General features: G+C 32.7%; 1 protein-coding gene across 6 annotated transcripts in view; it reads right to left on the bottom strand.

The window, feature by feature from the left end:
* SPAG9 (sperm associated antigen 9) overlaps nt 1-19,410 on the bottom strand; it is a 150,625-nt gene that overhangs the window by 101,356 nt on the left and 29,859 nt on the right. For 2 of the 6 annotated variants that reach the window (XM_051994267.1, XM_051994268.1), the window contains exon 2: nt 16,709-16,829. The exons of 2 other annotated variants lie outside the window; for them this stretch is intronic. In XM_051994267.1, coding sequence (XP_051850227.1) covers nt 16,709-16,829 — 121 coding nt within the window. Of the gene's footprint in view, nt 1-8,283; nt 8,365-16,708; nt 16,830-19,410 lie in introns of those variants that run through there. 2 more of the 6 variants (XM_051994272.1, XM_051994273.1) reach the window with 2 other exon arrangements.

The raw sequence follows: 19,410 nt of genomic DNA, 5'->3' as shown, positions 1-19,410 counted from the left end.
GTTTCTGACTTTATCATTCAACTGAAACTATTCTCCAAAGCCTCCAATGATATTTCCAAATTCTTTTGATCTTTTCTCAGTTCTCATCCTCTTAACCTCTTACAATGCTGACGAGCTTTCCTTCCTGGGTTTTCTCCTCTAGCTGAGAGGAAGGGAAGGGGCAAGGTGGAGAAAGTGCTGGGCCTGGAATCAGATCTAGCTTCACACACTTATCAGCTGGGTAATCTAGGGCAAATTAGTCTCTCTGTCCCAGTTTCTTCAACTGTAAAACAGGGTATAATAATATCATCCACTTCCTAGGGTTGCAGTGAAGATCAAATGAGCTAGTCGCAATGATTAAAATAGCACATAGTAGGAGCTTTAAAAATGTTCATTTCCTTCCTTTCTATGAGAAATGGATAGGCATTTGTGGTTTCCACAGTTATGAAAATTAAATTGGAAAAATGAAACTAATTAGAAAATTGAAATCAGCAAGGACATAAAATAATTATCGGGGTGAAGATTTTAGATTTGAACAGGAGCCTTCTGAACTCAAGCTATCCCTTATCTTCTCAATTTCCCCATTACTGTTCATCATTCTTCTGGTCACCCAAGTTTGTTGTCCTTTAACACTCTTTTATAACTCACTCCAAATATCCAATTGGTAGCCAATTCTTGCCATCTATTCCTTCACAAGATTTTAGATATTCCTCATATTTTCTCTTTACCCACATAGACTAGACACTAATTCAGAGGCCCATCACCTCTTAAACTAGTGGGGTCTCTGCCTCAAAATTATTTCTCTCAAAATTACTTTTTCCTCCACATAATGGTTAAATTAATTTTTCTATGGTGCAGTTTTGACCTTTCCCAAGCTTCAGCAGTTCTTTTACATATCATATAGGGATCATATGGGAATTCCATTGTTTAATATTTAAAGTCTTTCTCAACCTGCTGCTTCCTACCTTCCAGTCTCATCACACTTCAATCCTCTCACTATTTATAGCCCAAGCCAAATTGCTCTGAATTGCTGTTTCTCACACAGATCATTCTACCTTCCTTTTCTATTCCTTTTGAGTCACTAAGGGAAAGTTCTCCCTCTTATTTCAATTTCTTAACAATCTGTTTTCTTCAAGGCTAAGCTCAAATGCCACATTCTGTTAAGTCCCACCAATTGTTAGTGCCTTCTTCTATAAGGTAACATACTCTCTAGACAAGTATGTAATTATTTATATATGTCAGCTTCCAATTCCATTAAAAGAATGTAAGCTCCTTAAGAACACGTACCATTTTTGCTTTTTCTTCGCATCCCAGTATTTATTGATTGATGGGGAGAGAAGGGAAATGAATGGATAAATCTAAGGTTTTTTGTTTTTTTTTTAAATAAGACTTATGTCGGACCCACATTTAATACCGTATACCAAGATAAGATCAAAATGGGCCCGTGATTTAGGCATAAAGAACAAGATCATAAATAAATTAGAGGAACATAGGCTAGTTTATCTCTCAGACTTGTGGAGGAGGAAGAAATTTGTGACCAAAGATGAACTAGAGATCATTATTGATCACAAAATAGAAAATTTTAATTATATCAAATTAAAAGGGCTTTGTACAAACAAAACTAATGTAAACAAGATTAGAAGGGAAGCAACAAATTGGGAAAACATTTTCACAATTAAAGTTTCTGATAAAGGCTTCATTTTCAAAATATATAGAGAATTGACTCTAATTTCTAAGAAATCAAGCCATTCTCCAATTGATAAATTGTCTAAGGATATGAACAGACAATTTTCAGATGATGAAATTGAAACTATTTCCACTCATATGAAAGAGTGTTCCAAATCACTATTGATCAGAGAAATGCAAATTAAGACAACTCTGAGATACCACTACACACCTGTCAGATTGGCTAAGATGACAGGAAAAAATAATGATGAATGTTGGAGGGGATGTGGGAAAACTGGGAAAATGATGCATTGTTGGTGGAGTTGTGAACGAATCCAACCATTCTGAAGAGCAATATGGAATTATGCCAAAAAAGTTATTAAACTGTGCATACCCTTATACTGCAACATATCTAACATATATAGGACTGCTTGCCATCTAGGAGAGGGGGTGGAGGGAGGGAGGGGAAAAATTGGAACAGAAGCGAGTCCAAGGGATAATGTTGTAAAAAAAAAAAAAAAAAAAACTACCCTGGCATGGATTCTGTCAATATAAACTTATTATAAAATAAAATTAAATTTAAAAAATAAAATAAAATAAAAAATAAAAAAATAAACTGTGCATATCCTTTGATCCAGCAATGCTACTATTAAGCTTATACCCCAAAGAGATACTAAAGAAGAGAAAGGGACTTGTATGTGCCAAAATGTTTGTGGCAGGCCTGTTTGTAGTGGCTAGAAGCTGGAAAATGAATGGATGCCCACCAATTGGAGAATGGTTGGGTAAATTGTGGTATATGAATGTTATGAAATATTATTGTTCTGTAAGAAATGACCAGCAGGATGAATACAGAGAGGCTTGGAGAGACTTACATGAACTGATGCTAAGTGAAATGAGCAGAACCAGGAGATCATTATATACTTCAACAACGATACTATATGAGGATGTATTCTGATGGAAGTGGATTTCTTCAACAAAAAGAAGATCTAATTCAGTTCCAATTGATCAATGATGGACAGAAGCAGCTACACCCAAAGAAAGAACACTGGGAAATGAATGCAAACTGTTTCCATTTTTGTTTTTCTTCCTGGGTTATTTTTACCTTCTGAATCCAATTCTTCCTGGGCAATATGAGAACTGTTTGGTTCTGCACACATATATTGTATCTAGGATATACTGTGACATATTTAACATGTATAGGACTGCTTGCCATCTGAGGGAGGGGGTGGAGGGAGGGAGGGGAAAAGTCGGAACAGAAGTGAGTGCAAGAGATAATGTTGTAAAAAATTACCCAGGCATGGGTTCTGTCAATAAAAAGTTATAATTATTTAAAAATAATAATAAAAATAAGACATATCTGAAAAAAAAAAGACAGAAAGCAAAAAGCAAAGAAAATAACTGAAAGAATAGATATTCTTCTGCCTTAGGAAAGACAAAGGGCTTAGGATTTATATCAACCATGAAGAACAAAACTATTTCTGGAGAAATGAGCAACTATAAAAGGAAATAAGATTAAACTAATGCAATATCTTAATTGCCAAATCCAGTAGCCTTTTCTCCATCCTCCTTCCTGACCTCCCCAAACCATCTAATATCATAAACATGTAATACTAAAAACCATATCATGCTATCATGGACACTTTCTTTTCCTGAGTTTTTACAATAATGATGACTTGATTTTCTTCTAACCTATCTTGACCACTAACCATGTCCTATCTCCTTAGTGTGAGTATTCCCCAAGATTCTATTCTGCCAAATTTATTTTCACATTATATTCTATTTTAATAATCTGGTCAACTATAGATATCTAGCTTCTGTCTCAAGGTGAGAATTATTTCCAAATCTCCAACTCTATTTCTTGAACATCTGAAACTGGATACCCTATAACACCTAAAACTCAACATGTGCCAAAAAGAACTATCATTCTACCAAAATCCATCCCAATCTCAAGTTTGCTTGTTTTATCAAGGATCACTCAAGTTTCAATCCTTAATTTCTCACTCTCCCTCATGCTACATATTAGTTCTGTCTCTACAAACATTTCACATATGCTTCCTCTGTACTTACATGGCTACACTCTTAATTTAGACCCTGATCACCTTTCATCTGGACTATTTCAAGTTTCTAAATCGGTCTCCTTGCCTCAAGTCTCCTCATCCAATCCATTCCTCCACATGACCCAAGTGATATTCCTAAAGCACACTCTCCAACTCCAAAAAAAAAAAAAAAATTGAAGTGTTTCTTTAATGCTTCTAGAATGTTTAACATTTAAGTTCTTCAGAATCTGGTTTTCCAGACTCCCCTTCCAAGTTTATTGCACTTTACTCACCTTCCTGCACCTTCTACTGCGGCAACAATGTCTCTGGCCTTCTTGCTATACTTTGAGTAAGATAAAACATTATAGTTTTTCATGACTTTACATATTTCCTCCTTACTTCTACCTCTGACAAGCCAAACTTTCCTTCAAAGCTCTGCTCAAACACCACTTCGAATATGAGTCCTTTAAAAATTTCCAATTGCTAATGCCTCTTTCACAATGCAAATCACTAATTATTCACATTAAGTCTTCTCAATATTAAAAGGATCTAGAAGTCTCAAAAATGCCCATATTCTGACCTAAAGAGTAAAGGCAAAAACCTAATGTACCCTTAGCTCTACTGTTTTAGAAATCACTAACATAAGAAAAAGAAAAATAAATTGTCTTTATGTATTCTGCCATCAGAAACATATGAACAGATTTTAAATGAATTTTGATTTTTAAGAAAAGTAACCCATGAATTCATCAACAGTACAAATAAAAAGAACAATGCTGACCAGATTAGAGATCAAACAGGCTGCATATGGGACCCAGACAGTAAGTTCTGCACTGGGCTGTTAAGCTCCCTCACAAAGGGCAAACAAACATCTTTTGGCTTTCTTTACATCCCCAGCACTTAGTATAGTGCCTAGCACGAAGCATTTAATAAATGTGACAGACTGGTCTCTAACCTAATGGTCCCAATGGGAAAATCTTTCTGTGATTTGGACAACAGGTCAATATAATGAAAGTAGAAATGAGAATGTTAAAAGAGCACTGAATGGGCTGTCTCACCACTGAGGAACTTAGCAGGCTGAAACAAATAACCTAATAAGCTTTTAAAACAAAGGTTAGCAAGGGTATGATCAAACTGGACCAGTTATCTCAATTTGAAAAACTCATAGATTTCCTTTTGCAAAGCAAGTTAAATCAGTTTGAGACCCTGAATTGTCATCTTTTTAAGGCTAAAATTGGAAGTTTTGAGTACCTAGTCAATAAAAATGAATTCTCTTACTCCATTCTCCTGACTGGGAATCATTAACGGCAGAAGTAAGATTTCTAAAGCAGTTTTGTGCAACTGTATCTGCCACCAGTAAAGTTCCTATGAAATAGATTCTTCCTGATAAATTCTAAGTATTATCCCTTATCAGGGGTACCCTTTTTTCTGAAAAGGTCTTAGAATTGGTCTGTCTTTGATTACAGGAATGTGGAAATTCAACTGGAAGAAAGGGGACCCTTCAGTTGCCTTGATATGGCAATGGTGAGTCCCTACTAAAGGTGAGAGGAGAGTCTTTCTTTATCCATTTTCCAAAAGAAAAATGTGGCAATCTCTGAATTAAGGAATCTAAAGGGGCAAAGATTCGTGATATGTATGCCTTAATGAGGTTCTATCTCAGAGAAAGCAAAGTTTTGGCTGGTGAAAGAAAGCAGCCAGAAAAGAATGAGCCTCATTATTAACTTCGATTTCAAGCTGCATGTAAAAAATTTATGACCTCTTTGTTACAAATAAACCTGATAGTGAGGGTTGGAGTAGAAGAGTAAGTCTCTCAATAGCTCTCAGGACAAGGGTATCACTTGTACTATGAGGTGGAAGTTAAAAAAGTTTTTTAGTAAGAGCTTTAAAATTCTATAAATGCCAGAAGATTCCACAAAGGATTTTTGGGACTATGCTATCAAGTAGTGGTATATGGCAGGAATACTGCTTATCGTGTGCTAGGGTGGGATGATCTCCCTTTCAATAGTGTGGATCAAGGAAATATGGCTTCAGCTACTAATGTTTCCTCTATTACCTGAAGCATAAAATTCCCAACTATGAAGAACCAGGTACTGGAATTTTAATTTAATTCCTAGGGCCCTTTGAGATACCAGTACTGCCATACTAACAAATGCAAAAACAGAAGGGAGGAGTGAATCCATTTCAAATGCCCCTTTTAATTTTCTAAAAAAATTAATTTTATTGAATTTTATGGTACCTGAGTGTTTCATTACATTCCAACACTGTATCTGAATCACTGCCCTGGCAAGAACTAGCCCTAGCCCAGACCATACATAATACATCCTTAGGACACAAATTCTGATAGTTAAACTTAGTATCTTAAAGAAAGGCAAAATAAAAATTCCCTTCAATTGATTAAGATTCCATTCACTCTGTACAACCAAATTATAAATCTGAGTTTTCCAAGTTTTCTTATTCAGTGCCAACTGTTTTTAAAACAGATAGTAACAAAGTCATTTTTCTGCAAAATAATACATAGTAGCAATTTTGAATGTATAGAAAATAACTTAAATCTAGATAAGTAGTAACAACTTGATTAATTTTTTGCTATCTAGAGGACAAAGGATATTTTTCTTTCAACTGCAGAATTCTAGTTGTAGAAAGAGCTGAAAAATCCCTGAATTCAACCCTCCCGGTTTTACAGATGAAAAAATTGAGGAACAGTGTCATCAGGAAATTTACCTAATGTCATACAATAAATTTGGGTACTATACTTTATTTGGAAAGATGTCTACTGTGTGTAGAATAATTAATTTGGCAAATCCGATGACTACCACATGTTTATTTTATGTTCTTCACACAGTCCCATAATTTATGGTACCAAAGAAAACTTAACCTCAAATGGCATATCTTGTTTACCTGGTAAACCTGTAAACATCTAACAAAAATGTTTTAGATAACCAACTACTCTTTCCTAATGTCAACCTTCTCCATGAGAAGAAACCTGGAAAAAAAGTTTTAAATTATGGTCCCCAGAATTCTACCCACTTATTACTTATTTCAGGGGCTTTTTTTTATAATATAAATATGTGGTTAGAAATACCTAGGGCCCTAAAATTCAGAAATTCACTTCCAATAAAAAGGAATTTTGATACCTCAACATATTAACTTTCAGGTTAGGTAACATCTCCCCTCTGCCCCTTTACAAGTGTTTTCAAGAGTGTATTAAGCTCCAGAAATCAGATGATCAGCATTCCACTTCTTGTGTCAACAGAACCAGGTGAGATTTTCCATTAGCTATATATTTGCTCTAAATTTAACTGTAGATAGACAATATTACTTTAGCTAAAAAAAATCCTGGTAAGACTGAACACGGTAGCATATATTCCAGCCTCTAGTATGAACAATGTATTTTCTGCTCTCCTGTCTTAAAAAAAAAAAAAAGGAAACTCATGCCTTATCCACTTTAAAAATCAAATTCTTTAGCAGTTGACTTACTAAAATTACCCATGAAATCTCTTGTTATATACATAAAAAACCTAATAGTTATTTCACTAACCCATAAAGATTATAATCTTTATAAATTTATATAATCTTTGTAAATATTAATTGCTAGGAAATAGCAACTAAGTATCAAATATAGCACATAAACAATAATTTTTCTTAAGACTAAGTGGGCCTAACAACCAAATGATCTGAAGATCAAAGGATTTCAGTTAAAAAAAAAACTCACAAGACAGACATTTTTTGATTTTCTAATTCCCTCACAGATCTATATTTTGTGTATTCTACCATCAGAAGCTTATCAACAATAAATTCCAGAATAATGAGTTCATTTCTGGTTGTCTCAAGCTTTCAAATCAGAAGAATCTAAAAGTATCACCAAGAATCACAATTTAGATAACTCAAAAGCTATTTCTTAATCTAAGTGTCAAAAGCATTTGATATGAGGAACTATAATTGTGATTATAAAGATAATTTTTTTTAAGTCAATGATACGTTCTCTCCTCTATCCATCCTACCCCCTTCCCTATAATCAGGAGCAGAGGTAAAGATGTACAAAGATACAGAAAAATCCAAAGAAGATATTCCTACTGAATATCCATACAATATAGAAGTACTACTAGCTTAATTATAGTAATATATTAAATCTAAAATACAGGAAAATGAATTTCTGAGAACTATTCTCACACAAATTCAAACCACTAAAGAATCTCACTGAAAAACTTCAGAATGTCACCATTCTGTTCTTCAAAATAAACTACAACCTGAGATTAAGCAGAAACAAAATTACAGCTTCATTCAACCTATTAAAAGTTGAAAGATCTGACTTAGTTTATAACTATCCACAATTTTCTGAAGAACTGAACAAACCAATTCATCTACAAATATTTTTTTAAATGAGTAAGGAAGGTTGTGGGGACAAATAGAAACAAACACATTCCCGTGTCAGAAAATAACCACAACAGAAAATTTTGTCTCCTTTCCAAATTATCCTGCCACAACAGTATGTGAAAATGATGGGGAGAGTGTAATAGGTGGAGACTTCTCATCTTCCCAAAGAACAGGTGGGTCAAATTAAGACAGGAAGAGCTACCTGCTCTGCCTGCTCAAAATCAGAGCTTACCTCCTTAGATTGATGGCCTTTGCCAAGTTTGGAACACCTTCCATCTCTGTTGTCTTCTGCCCAATCAGACTGCTGATAGGCCTAGGGGGGAAGAAAGAGAAACAGACCTGCTAGAAAGCCAAATCCAACTCATATGCCTTCTCACAAAGAATCATTAGTTCTTACTGTTTAAGGAAGGCAGACAATCCATCTGTTACTAAGCCTCATAGAATTGACACAAAGCCTTTCAAAAGTTTCTCCTTAAAACAATTTAGCATCAAATGCCTTTTGAAAGAAAAACTCAGACCAAAACAAAACAGGACTTAAAAACTTAAAAAAACTAAACTCAGACACAAGTACTCTATGCAGTCTGTAAGTCTAATGAAAAGTGATTAGATAGACTTTATAAACTAATGATACAACCTTAGAAACAATAAGTATTCAAAAAATGTTTGCACAGACTAACAAGTCAGATTCTTAGAAAACAATGTCAAAAAATCATTTGAGAGGGACATCTAGAGAGTATGTGATCCAGTCCCCCTGCTTTTAGAAAAAGATAAGTGTCCAAACTATCTAGGATAAAAGGTGGACTGACTTTTCTTTTTTAAATTCTCCAAGTCTGCAGATACCACAATCTCCTTCAGTAGCACGGTTCAGTTTTTAAATCACCTTATTGATCATGAAGAAACTTTATGGCCAACCAAACTCCTCTGCTTTCTACCATAAATCCTCTTTCTCTCCATTCTTTCAACAAATATACAGAATTGCTTGGCATCCTTATCATGCAAAATGTTCATCTGTTTTCAGTTCCTTACCCTTATCTGCTCACAACTACACAACCACAGTGCCATCAAACTATTCTCAGGACAACTTTCCATAGAAAAATCTTTGACTTCTTCATCAGGACTTTCTCTTTTTAAGGCACAAAGATTTAAATGTACAAAATACTAGACTCTTTTTTCCAGCAAGCTAATAGTAACCAACACAGTTAGGTAAGTTTATTCAGAATTTTGAAACTATCACCACCAATCTTCAATGATCATTATATACAGGACAAAGAAAGTTCTGAATATATAAAACTTGAAAATGAATCAAAATTATAAGTTGTAGAACTCAACACAAATACTAAGATTACATGTTATCCAATGGGGGAAAAAGGAATAAAATTTAGTCTCACAAAACTCTCTCTCTCTCTCACACACACACACACACACACACACACAGAGCAAGCAACTGTCCATTCTACTCCTCCAATATATTTTAAATTAGGGAAAACATTTCCAACAGTCCTAAAGGCTATTTTTCATAAAATGTAAGCTTCAAACAATTTTGCAGAACTATTTATTAGTTATGAACAAGAATTTTAATTTAAATAGAAAATGAAAACTATAATATTAGTCTGTGTTTATGTGGCTAGAGGACACAACTAAGCAACAATAACAATGTATTTGTAAAATTCAGTTTTTGGAAAAGATTTAAAAAGCCACTATTTATGTAGTAGCATTAAGATATAAATAAAAAATTTTGGTAAGATTAGTTTCATACACAAAAAATACATCCTAAAAGAAATTTGCAAATATGACTAAGGCAGCCCACTGAAAAACTTACTTAAAAGCAAAAGTATAAAATAAGGTATGATCTAATTAATTATAAGATAGCAAATACTACTTTCTCCACAAAGCTTTCCTTAAGTCTTTCTGGGAAAAAAACACTCTGCTCAACTGAAATAAATATTCAAAATCCATTTGATATATGTCTATGTAAACTGATAAAATGGAATTTGAATGCAACGAATTGTCCTTTGCAAATTATTGAATTAAGTATGAAGCTATCTCCCAAAGTCTAAGCAAATCTGATGAAATCAACTTCTTGATTATACATATTTGAGCATCAGATCCTAGATTGATCACTGATAACCCTACCAAAGTGCTAAAAGCACAGTTAATTCAGTACCTGAACAGCTACCCAGATAATCTCTTTTCAATTACATTCATCTCTCAAATACTGTAAAAGAGGTGGAAATTTATGTATGTTATACAACCCATTCAATAAATCTCAGAGACCTCTTAAGGTATAAAGAGAAAGTTTATTCATTTCTTTAAGAAGCTGGCAGTCATTCTCACTCTCTCACTATATTTGGGGAGGGGTGTATGTGAAAGTAAGACACTGAGCACAGGCAGTAGAGGCAATATATATGTTCCCTGACAACATCATGAGCTGGTAGATTAGACCTAAGTCAGTCTAATCCATCCACTCATATCCTAAGAACTATTTGCCAATGAGAAAAGGCAGGGGAAAATAATAATCTTATCCCATAGCTTGGTTAATTTATAATTTTCCTTTTGAAGAAATAGCAAATTTTCCATTCATTTACATAGGGAACACAGTTAACACATTTTTATGTACTAAAAAGACATATTTTGGGAAGAAACATCTAAGTACATATTTTCAAGCCCTTAAGAGTTAATTCATAAAATAAATTAAGCTTAGTCAATTTTTCTAAAGTACAAGCTAGCCCTCCAAATCAGTTTATTAGATTCATCTATGACAGCTACAATTGTCCTGTTCCCATTTTATAAATTTTTATTGCATGTACTTTCTGCTTTTGTGTGTGTGTGTGTGTGGTGGACACAAAAAATGATGGAAGTAAATGAGTTTAATTCTCATTTGTGATGGAGGCTGCAAGTGAATTGCTTTTGAAAATTTGAAAAAATTTCTTTCTACAGTGTTAAAGGATAAATTACATATATAGAACCAATCAATCATCTGCTCCAAGAATGCTAATCCTGAATAGCACTGTCCTTGCTGCATATTATAAAATGCCATGTTAGCCTCTGGCCCAATAGCAGCTACCGTTTTACTCATAATTAAAACAGGAACATTATACTAAAATAATAGCATCTAGATAATATACACTGTATCCAAAACAAATTACTGCAGTATTAAAGATGGATAAGAAAGGAAAAATAGAGTACAAAGATTTCTAAATGAAATGAATTTCTTTTAAAATTCAATTAGAGATCATTTTAAACTCAAAAAAAATTTTAAAGTAATTGATTCTAATAATGGTTTCTCCCTGAAATATTTCTGGGAGGGAAAAATCTAAATACAACATCACCCCCTCACCCCAAAAAATAAACAAATAAAAGGATGGGCTTTTTTTTTTTTTAATCCAAGGCGAACTCTAAGCAAAATAAATAAAGCACCAGAGATATAATCACTGAAGCTAGAAACTGAGGTCATTCTTCCAAAAGAAAAAACAAAAAAGATACCCCCTCTTCTACCTTACTATCCTATCATGATTACTTTAAATTCAGATCTCCAAAGAAATAGTATCACAGTAAATAAGAGGGCAGAAAAAAAGAATTTTCTATGCCTTTCATTCTTGCTTATTATATTAGAAATTGACGTTATGTAAAAGGTAATAGCTATCTAAGGATATGAGGCAAATTTCAAAGTTATCACAGTCATGTGAAAAAAAAATGCTCCAAATCACTAATTAGTAGAGAAATACAAACTAAAGACACACCATAAGATTGGTAAAGATGAGATTAAAAGGCAAATTGACATTTTGAAGAGAGTATTAGAAAATAAGAACATTTAATGCACTTTTGGCAGAACTGAATAGTACAGCAATTTCAGTTATGACCAAAATGTCTTTAAATTGTGCATGCCTTTGATTCAGAAATATACCCCACCTCCAACTAGGTTTATGCCCCAGAGAGATCAAAAAGAAGAAAAGGATCCATAAGTACAAAAAAATTTATATCCCTTTTTTGAGGGGTGGTAAAGAACTGGAAAATAAAAGGGTATCCATCAATCCATCAAAAGAATAAACTCAATTATGATTTGAACAAATTGTGATCTATGAATTTTAAAAAATGCTATTGTGCTGTAAAAAAAAAGTGTGAGAAAGTTGGGAAGAGTTGTATGAACTGATACAAAATGAAATAAGCAAAACCAGGAAAATGATTTATTCAATAAACAAACAAGAACAAGAAAAATGTAATGACAACTTCAAAAGACCCAAGAACATTAATCAATGAAATGACCAATCATGATTTCAAGACAACCAATAATAAAGTATGCTGCCTAGCTCCTGATAGAGGTCATTGAATCAAAACAAAAAATGAGATTTTTTTTTTAATGATCAATAATGGAATTTGTTTTATTTAATTATGCATATTCCTAACAAGAACTTAGATTGTTGGGTTTTTTGTTTTCCCCTTTAATTGAGGGAGACAGAAGGGTAAGAAAAAATAAAGGTTTCTCATCTTAAAAAAAAATTAACAAAATAGATAATCACAAATTTCTCATATAAACAGAAATATAGGAAAATTGATGTTATATAAAAACTACATCTGATGGTTAATTCTGTTTCGTCTATGTGTTTCTTGTCTTTACAACAGACCAAGCTATAAAAGTAAATACTATAATATATACTTATTTTGTATCCCCATAACACCTAGGTACATTCTCAGTATGCAAGAAACTTGAATTGAATTAAAATAAAATACATTACGTCTCAGGGCAGAATTCAGCTTAGTACTTGGGGAAGCAAGGTGGCACAGTGGATAGAGCACCCTGAAGTCAAATCTGCCTTCAGACACTTAACACTTCCTAGCTGTGTGACCCTGGGCAAGTCACCTACCCCCAAAAGCCTCCGAAAAAAATAAATAAAATTAAAATTAGTATTTATAAAAAAAGAAAGAAAAAATGGGTACTCATTCACATTAAAAAGACCACTGAAAATAAAAATTGTTTTCTAATAAAATATTTTTCTTTGATTTTAGCAAAAGTGACAAAGATGGTTTCAAACTCTTTCCATAATGAACTAAGTTTTCAGCCAGCTTCCTCATTCTACTTCAAACATGCTCCAGAGACTTTTCCAAGACATAATGAAAGTTAGTCAATTCACAATTTCAAGAAATATGAAGCAGTTATTTAAGGCAGTTTCCTATAATGCAAGTCAAGACCAAAACTCACCTACTCTTCCCTCTACCTCAGCTAAAATGGAAACTTAAGCAGACAACCACAAATATAAAATTTAATATAAATAAAATTAAAAATTCTTTAAACAGGCAACAACATCCCTTCAAAATCCGCATCAAATTGTGTTATTATTCACTTATCAAGGTAAAATGTGACAAAAGCATTTAATTCAAATCTCATTTTCAAATAGCTAGTAGCCTAGATTTCTCCTTTCTGGATGGAAAAGCAGCCTTTAGGGAAGAATTTGAAGTTACATTGTGGCTTGTGTAGAGGACTTTTCAAAAGAAAATATCCATAAGTTATATGAGTGACAATGTCACAGTCTTTTTATGACTAATATTAATGACTAATAAGGATGTGTACAAATACAAGAACTGATTGGTTATATTGATACAGGAATATCTAATAAACATTAGGTGCTGAGGACACACAGATAAAATAAAAACAGTATCTCCCTTCAAGAAGCTTATATTCTATTGAGAGGATATCTTACACATACAGATTAATAATTACAATTTGTTTTCTTCCCAGGTTATTTTTACCTTCTGAATCCAATTCTTCCTGTGCAACAAGAGAACTGTTTGGTTCTGCACACATATATTGTATCTAGGATATATTGTGCCATATTTAACACATATAGGACTGCTTGCCATCTGGGAGAGGGGGTAGAAGGAAGGAGGGGAAAAGTCGCAACAGAAGTGAGTGCAAGGGATAATGTTGTAAAAAATTACCCAGGCATGGATGGGTTCTGTCAATAAAAAGTTATAATTATGAAAAAAATAAAAAAACAGAAATTACACAGTTAGCAAAAAAAAAAAAAAACAATCTGAAGAGATATTAGGAAAATATTTATGCAGATGGAGGCACTTGAATAGTACAATATGGGAAGCTATAAGTTTAAGAAGTTAAAGTGAGGATTAAGTATATTCTAGCCATGATCAACATTCCATTCAATATGGCACTAGAATTGGGAGTAAACAGGAAAACCAAATTGATTATTACAGAAGACTGGAAGAGAAGCAATGTAAAATAACTCTATTATATGTCAAACATACCTAGATTCTCAAGCTCCCTTTCGTGTACAGGGCAAGAAAAATCTTGCTCTTCTCGCCATCTCTAGAATCAATACAAAATATATACGTACATCCCAGCGTAAAACTGGATCTCAAGTTTTTGACTGCCTCTTTTATTTTGTATTTTCCCTTTATTAGAGATGACTCAGAGATTCCAGCTTTGGCAGAAACATTATAAAAGTTTGAAAGTTCAGGAGAGCATTAAGTCCGGGAACTAGATATTATGCAGGAAGTTCTCTCTGATAAATCTTTTTGGAAGAAAATGACAACTTTATAAAGGATGAACCCAGGCTGTAGCTTAGTCTTACAAAATATATAAACAATGATTTGCTTAGTAATGTGGAACTAAGGTGAAAGTGAAATACCCACTAAGCAACCCAAAGTGTTTGATGTTTTAATATTTTAAGTATAAATCTCCCAAAACAGTAAAATTGGAATAATGGGTTATTACATAATGCTTTAAGTATATGTCAATATATAATGAGCATATATAATAAGCTTATAGCCTATCTTTTGCAGAAAAAGAAATTACTAATTATGCCATGTTGGAGGATAGGGTGGCTGGAATAAGACTACATAGAACTTTAAAACTCAAGCTGAAGACTTTCCTTTATTAAAGGAGTAATAAGATCATTATTAAGCAAGGGAAAGACATAGTCAGATTTATGTTGTAGAAAAATTTTGGAAGCTTTATGAAGGGTGGCTGAGGAGATAAAAACTACAATCCTAAAAGGACATAAGCCAATAGTGATGTATCAATAGGAAGGTCACCACATTCTGTAAATTAGCAAGCAAAATACAGCAGAGATCAGGTAACCCGCAGGACCCCATAAACAAAAGTCTTTGCTAGTACATCTTGGACCACCAATCTAAAATAAGATGATTGGTTCCAATTATGAGAAAAAAATCTATAGGTCAGGAATACTAAGTCCTTTTAAAAAACAAAAAAATTTAAAAGCACAGAAAATTGTTTTAATGATGAGTCTTTATTTCTCAGAAAAGTTTGGGATCATCAAAGAAGTTTTCCAATGTCCCAGTGGCAATACAGTTTGCTATTTCTCTCATTCATTTCGGGACCCAACACACTGTCTCTATCCATTTGTATTATCTGTCCAAGATACAGATGTAGAGCCAACACATATCAAACTGGTTTTATGTTATTCTAAGGCAGAGATGAAAAGCCATCTATATATAAGAGAATACTAAACTTGAGTCAGAAAACTTTTTAAGCTATGTCACCAGCAGGAAAAGCAAAACTTCTGAGCTTCAACTTCCAAAAAATGTGTAAAATAGGGATATTTCCCAAACTCTATTTCTCACAGGGTTACTTTAAGGAAAGCAAGACGTAGATTGTATCAAATGACAATTTCATCATATACATTTAAATTCTTACAGAAATTGCAGAAGGGGAGAAGTGAGAGGTTGTGGAGGATTTTTTTCTTCATCAAAAGAAAATGATTAAACCAAAGCAAATTTAAAATAAAGACAAGGAAACATAATATTATGCAATAGCTATAACAAATACTTTGAAATGTGTATTTCTCACAAAAACCATAACATATTAATCATCTAAGACTATATAAGGCTCAAAAAGAGGGGAAAGGGAAACAAAAAGGCAATCAAGAAGAAAGAAAGTCACAGAAAGAAAAGGAAAGAAATGTTATGATTCAGGATTCTGGGGTTCTGTCTAACTCTTGACCACCCGTTTCAGGCATGAAACATGCTTTTAAATTTTTCTTTAAGTTCCTTCTTTTTATCAAAGAAAAACCTTTTCATATCATATAGAAGGAACATATGAAGATTCATTTTTTTCACTCCTACTACTCCAAAGAGAGAGAAATTACTTACCTGCTACATTTACCACTGTGCTATCTGAAATAAAATTCATGTCACCTCTTACTTCTATTTCCTACGGCTATCTACCCTTCAAATTTTTGGCAATAAAAGGAAATAAAAACAATTCAGGAACAGTCTCAAAATCAAAGACTTTTTTGATTTTGAAGATTTCAATTGAAGCACAATCTTTGAACTTAACCTATCTTGGAAGACATGATCCACTAATTTTTCTCTTATTCATGAAATCTTGAAAAATTCAAAAGAATACCATCTGCTAAGAATAGCATAATATGATTTTACAACAACAACAACAATTAATGACAAAATTGTTGAAAAGCACCAGTCTCTTCAGTCTTGTCACATCTGTAGCCATGAGCCGAAAATTAAAATATGAAGCAGAAGCTGCATTTGATTTACTAGTCTCATAGACCTTACTCAGCACTCAAAGCATATACTTAAAAACAGTTAAACACCGGGATGAATCACACTGTTATTTGAATCTACTTTTTGACAGTTTACTTATGAGGAGTGATATTTTTACTTACTCTGGTCAGCATAGTTTTTTGCTTTGAGTTCAAGTTGTCTTGTTTGGGATTCTAAGGATTCCACTCGAGTTTGTAAGTCCTTTTTTTCCTGTTCTTGGGAATCTTCAAATTCAATAAATTTCTAATAAAGAAGAACATATATTATTTTCACTAAAGGAACTGAATGTTATTTAGATTTTTCAACTCCTGGGTCCTTGATATCAGGGACCAAGGATGAGATTGAATTCCAAGGAGATAAATTTTATAGCTATGAATTTAAGATGATTTTATTTCTTTCAAAATTCATATAAAATAAATTTCACTTAAGGTACACTCATTACCTAATTTTTAAGTGTAAAAGAAATAAAGTAGAATATTTTGCTAATATCACCAACTTCTACTACTTTTTTTTTAAAGAGGCAATTGGGATAAGTGACTTGCCAAGAGTCACATAGTTAATGTTGAATATCTGAGGCAGGATTTGAACTCAGGTTCCCCTGATTCCAGGGCTGATGCTCTGTCCACTATATACTCTAGCTATCACCACAGCTTTTTTATTTTTTTTTAAATTTTTAAATACAAAAATGAAATCAAAGGAAACAAATATTGCTCCAAATACAGCCATTATCATAAACCCAGAAGGATACTTATAATTTAGTCAAATTCACAACAGACTAGGAATTTTGACCTGATCTCATTTGTAAGACAACACATTATTGAGCAAAGAATAGATTGCTCATTTAATTTTGTTAATAAACAAATACTGATTAACAAGTTGATACCTAAAATACAATAGGAAATTCTGAACTATGGAATTAAACTTCATGTTAATTATGGGATAATGCTGTGGAATTCAACTCTAGTTAAATCTCTCTAAAAGCTGAAATTTACAACTTGCATCATCAACATATAGAATTATATCTGCTGGCCCACATTTTGATTAAAAAAAACACATTAATAATGAAATCAATTTATTTTCAATCATTGGTGTAAAATAGCTTGTTCTCAAAAGAATTAGTCATTACTTTTTAAAGGGCAAAGATACTTAATATCCAAATATGAAGAAAGTACTTTAAAGGTACTAGAGAAGAAATAAACTTGCTTGAAGGCTAAAACATATGCCTATAATATTCTATTAACTTATTCAACTTCTAAATTTCACAAGACAATAATCTCTAATATTTATTTAGTTTGCTGGCTGAAAATGACACAGTATAAACTGCATAAGTTAGACCATGCACACTGTTTAAGTATAACATAGGCAATTTGACAAACCATTCTTCCAGTCCTTAAGGTGACAGTTTTGATTAAGCATGGTTAATCACCAGACATATGGCTTACAGAAATGTTTCTGATTGGATTTCCCTTAGAAAACCAAATTATGTAAAATAATTTACATTTTAGATTTATTTTGTTTTATCCAAAAATGGTATTTTACAAAGGGCTGGGTATATGCAGATAGTATTTATAATGGCTCTGCTATTTTGAAATACCCTATTGTGGATGCATTACCTCTTCAATTTCTGTTACCTCTCATCTGATAAAAGAGAAAATTTTATGGAAAACACAAGCTTATGTCTAACTTTAGCTCTTGTGTTTGGATTTTTTTTTAAAAAGAGAGAGGAATATAAATTTATCTATAGTCCTTTAGCTAGATGTGCTGTTTGAACAAAGAGTTCATAATACTGGAACCTAATGACAATATAAAGGATCCCCCAAATATTTCACATCAATATGACTCTTGGAAATTGTTCTTTGAATCAGTTTAAATGAATACAGACAAAAGAAAGAGATTAGTTAAAACCATAAATATAACCATAAATAAAACCATAAAGGACTTTGTTAGTCTGAGTAATTTACTTTTTCCTCAAATAGCAAACTCCCATTTTTACATTTCTCTTCAAAGAAAATGTGTTATGATGAAAATATTCTAGAATAAAGCCATTTTCACAGGCCTTCCCGTAAAGCAAGGGTAAGCAACATCAACTTCAAAGACATCAGAATTACATGCTCAAAAGAGATGAAATAATTTAATATCCCTTTAAAAATTTAATTTTTTCACCATGGTAATTTAAATAAAGAAAAAGTACTAAATGCAACTATATTGTTCTCTCATTTTGCAATGATGTTTTCTCATTAGAAAACACTATATTCTATTAATTATGTAAGCATCTTGACATAAAAATACTAGAAGTCTAATACATTGGACAATATTATCAGTAATAAAGAAAAAGTTGTAAGATTATACAATAGCTAATAAATCTTTTTAAATATAACTTAAAAATACCAGGGATTTCCTATCAGCCTTTAAAGAGCTATTTGACTAAAATAACCAGATTGTGAAAATGTTTATACCACTATGAAGTGAATGAAAAATCCTACATTGGTCAGATGCCAATACTGTTTGTTGTTCAGCAGAATAACCTAGACTGTTATTTACAGGGTCCAGATTTTGCAGCATATGATGCAGAATTCCAAAGGAATTAACATGATAAGTAGATATCATCACCCCATAGTCAGGAACTGGAGCCTAATAGGATATATGACAAACTGCGGAAAGATAAGGAGACATCTACAGAGGGTATTGTAAAAGCAAATAAACACTGATAATGAAATCACTTAAAAAAAAAAAAAAAAGGAATGACAACAGAGAAAGCTGTTAAAATTCAGTTAAATTCAGTCAGATAACAAACATAAGCACCTTGGAAGAAAAATATTTGAAA

Source organism: Antechinus flavipes, chromosome 4 (assembly GCF_016432865.1).
Source record: "Antechinus flavipes isolate AdamAnt ecotype Samford, QLD, Australia chromosome 4, AdamAnt_v2, whole genome shotgun sequence".
Classification (NCBI taxonomy): domain Eukaryota; kingdom Metazoa; phylum Chordata; class Mammalia; order Dasyuromorphia; family Dasyuridae; genus Antechinus; species Antechinus flavipes.
This window is presented reverse-complemented; position numbering and strand designations above follow the sequence as displayed.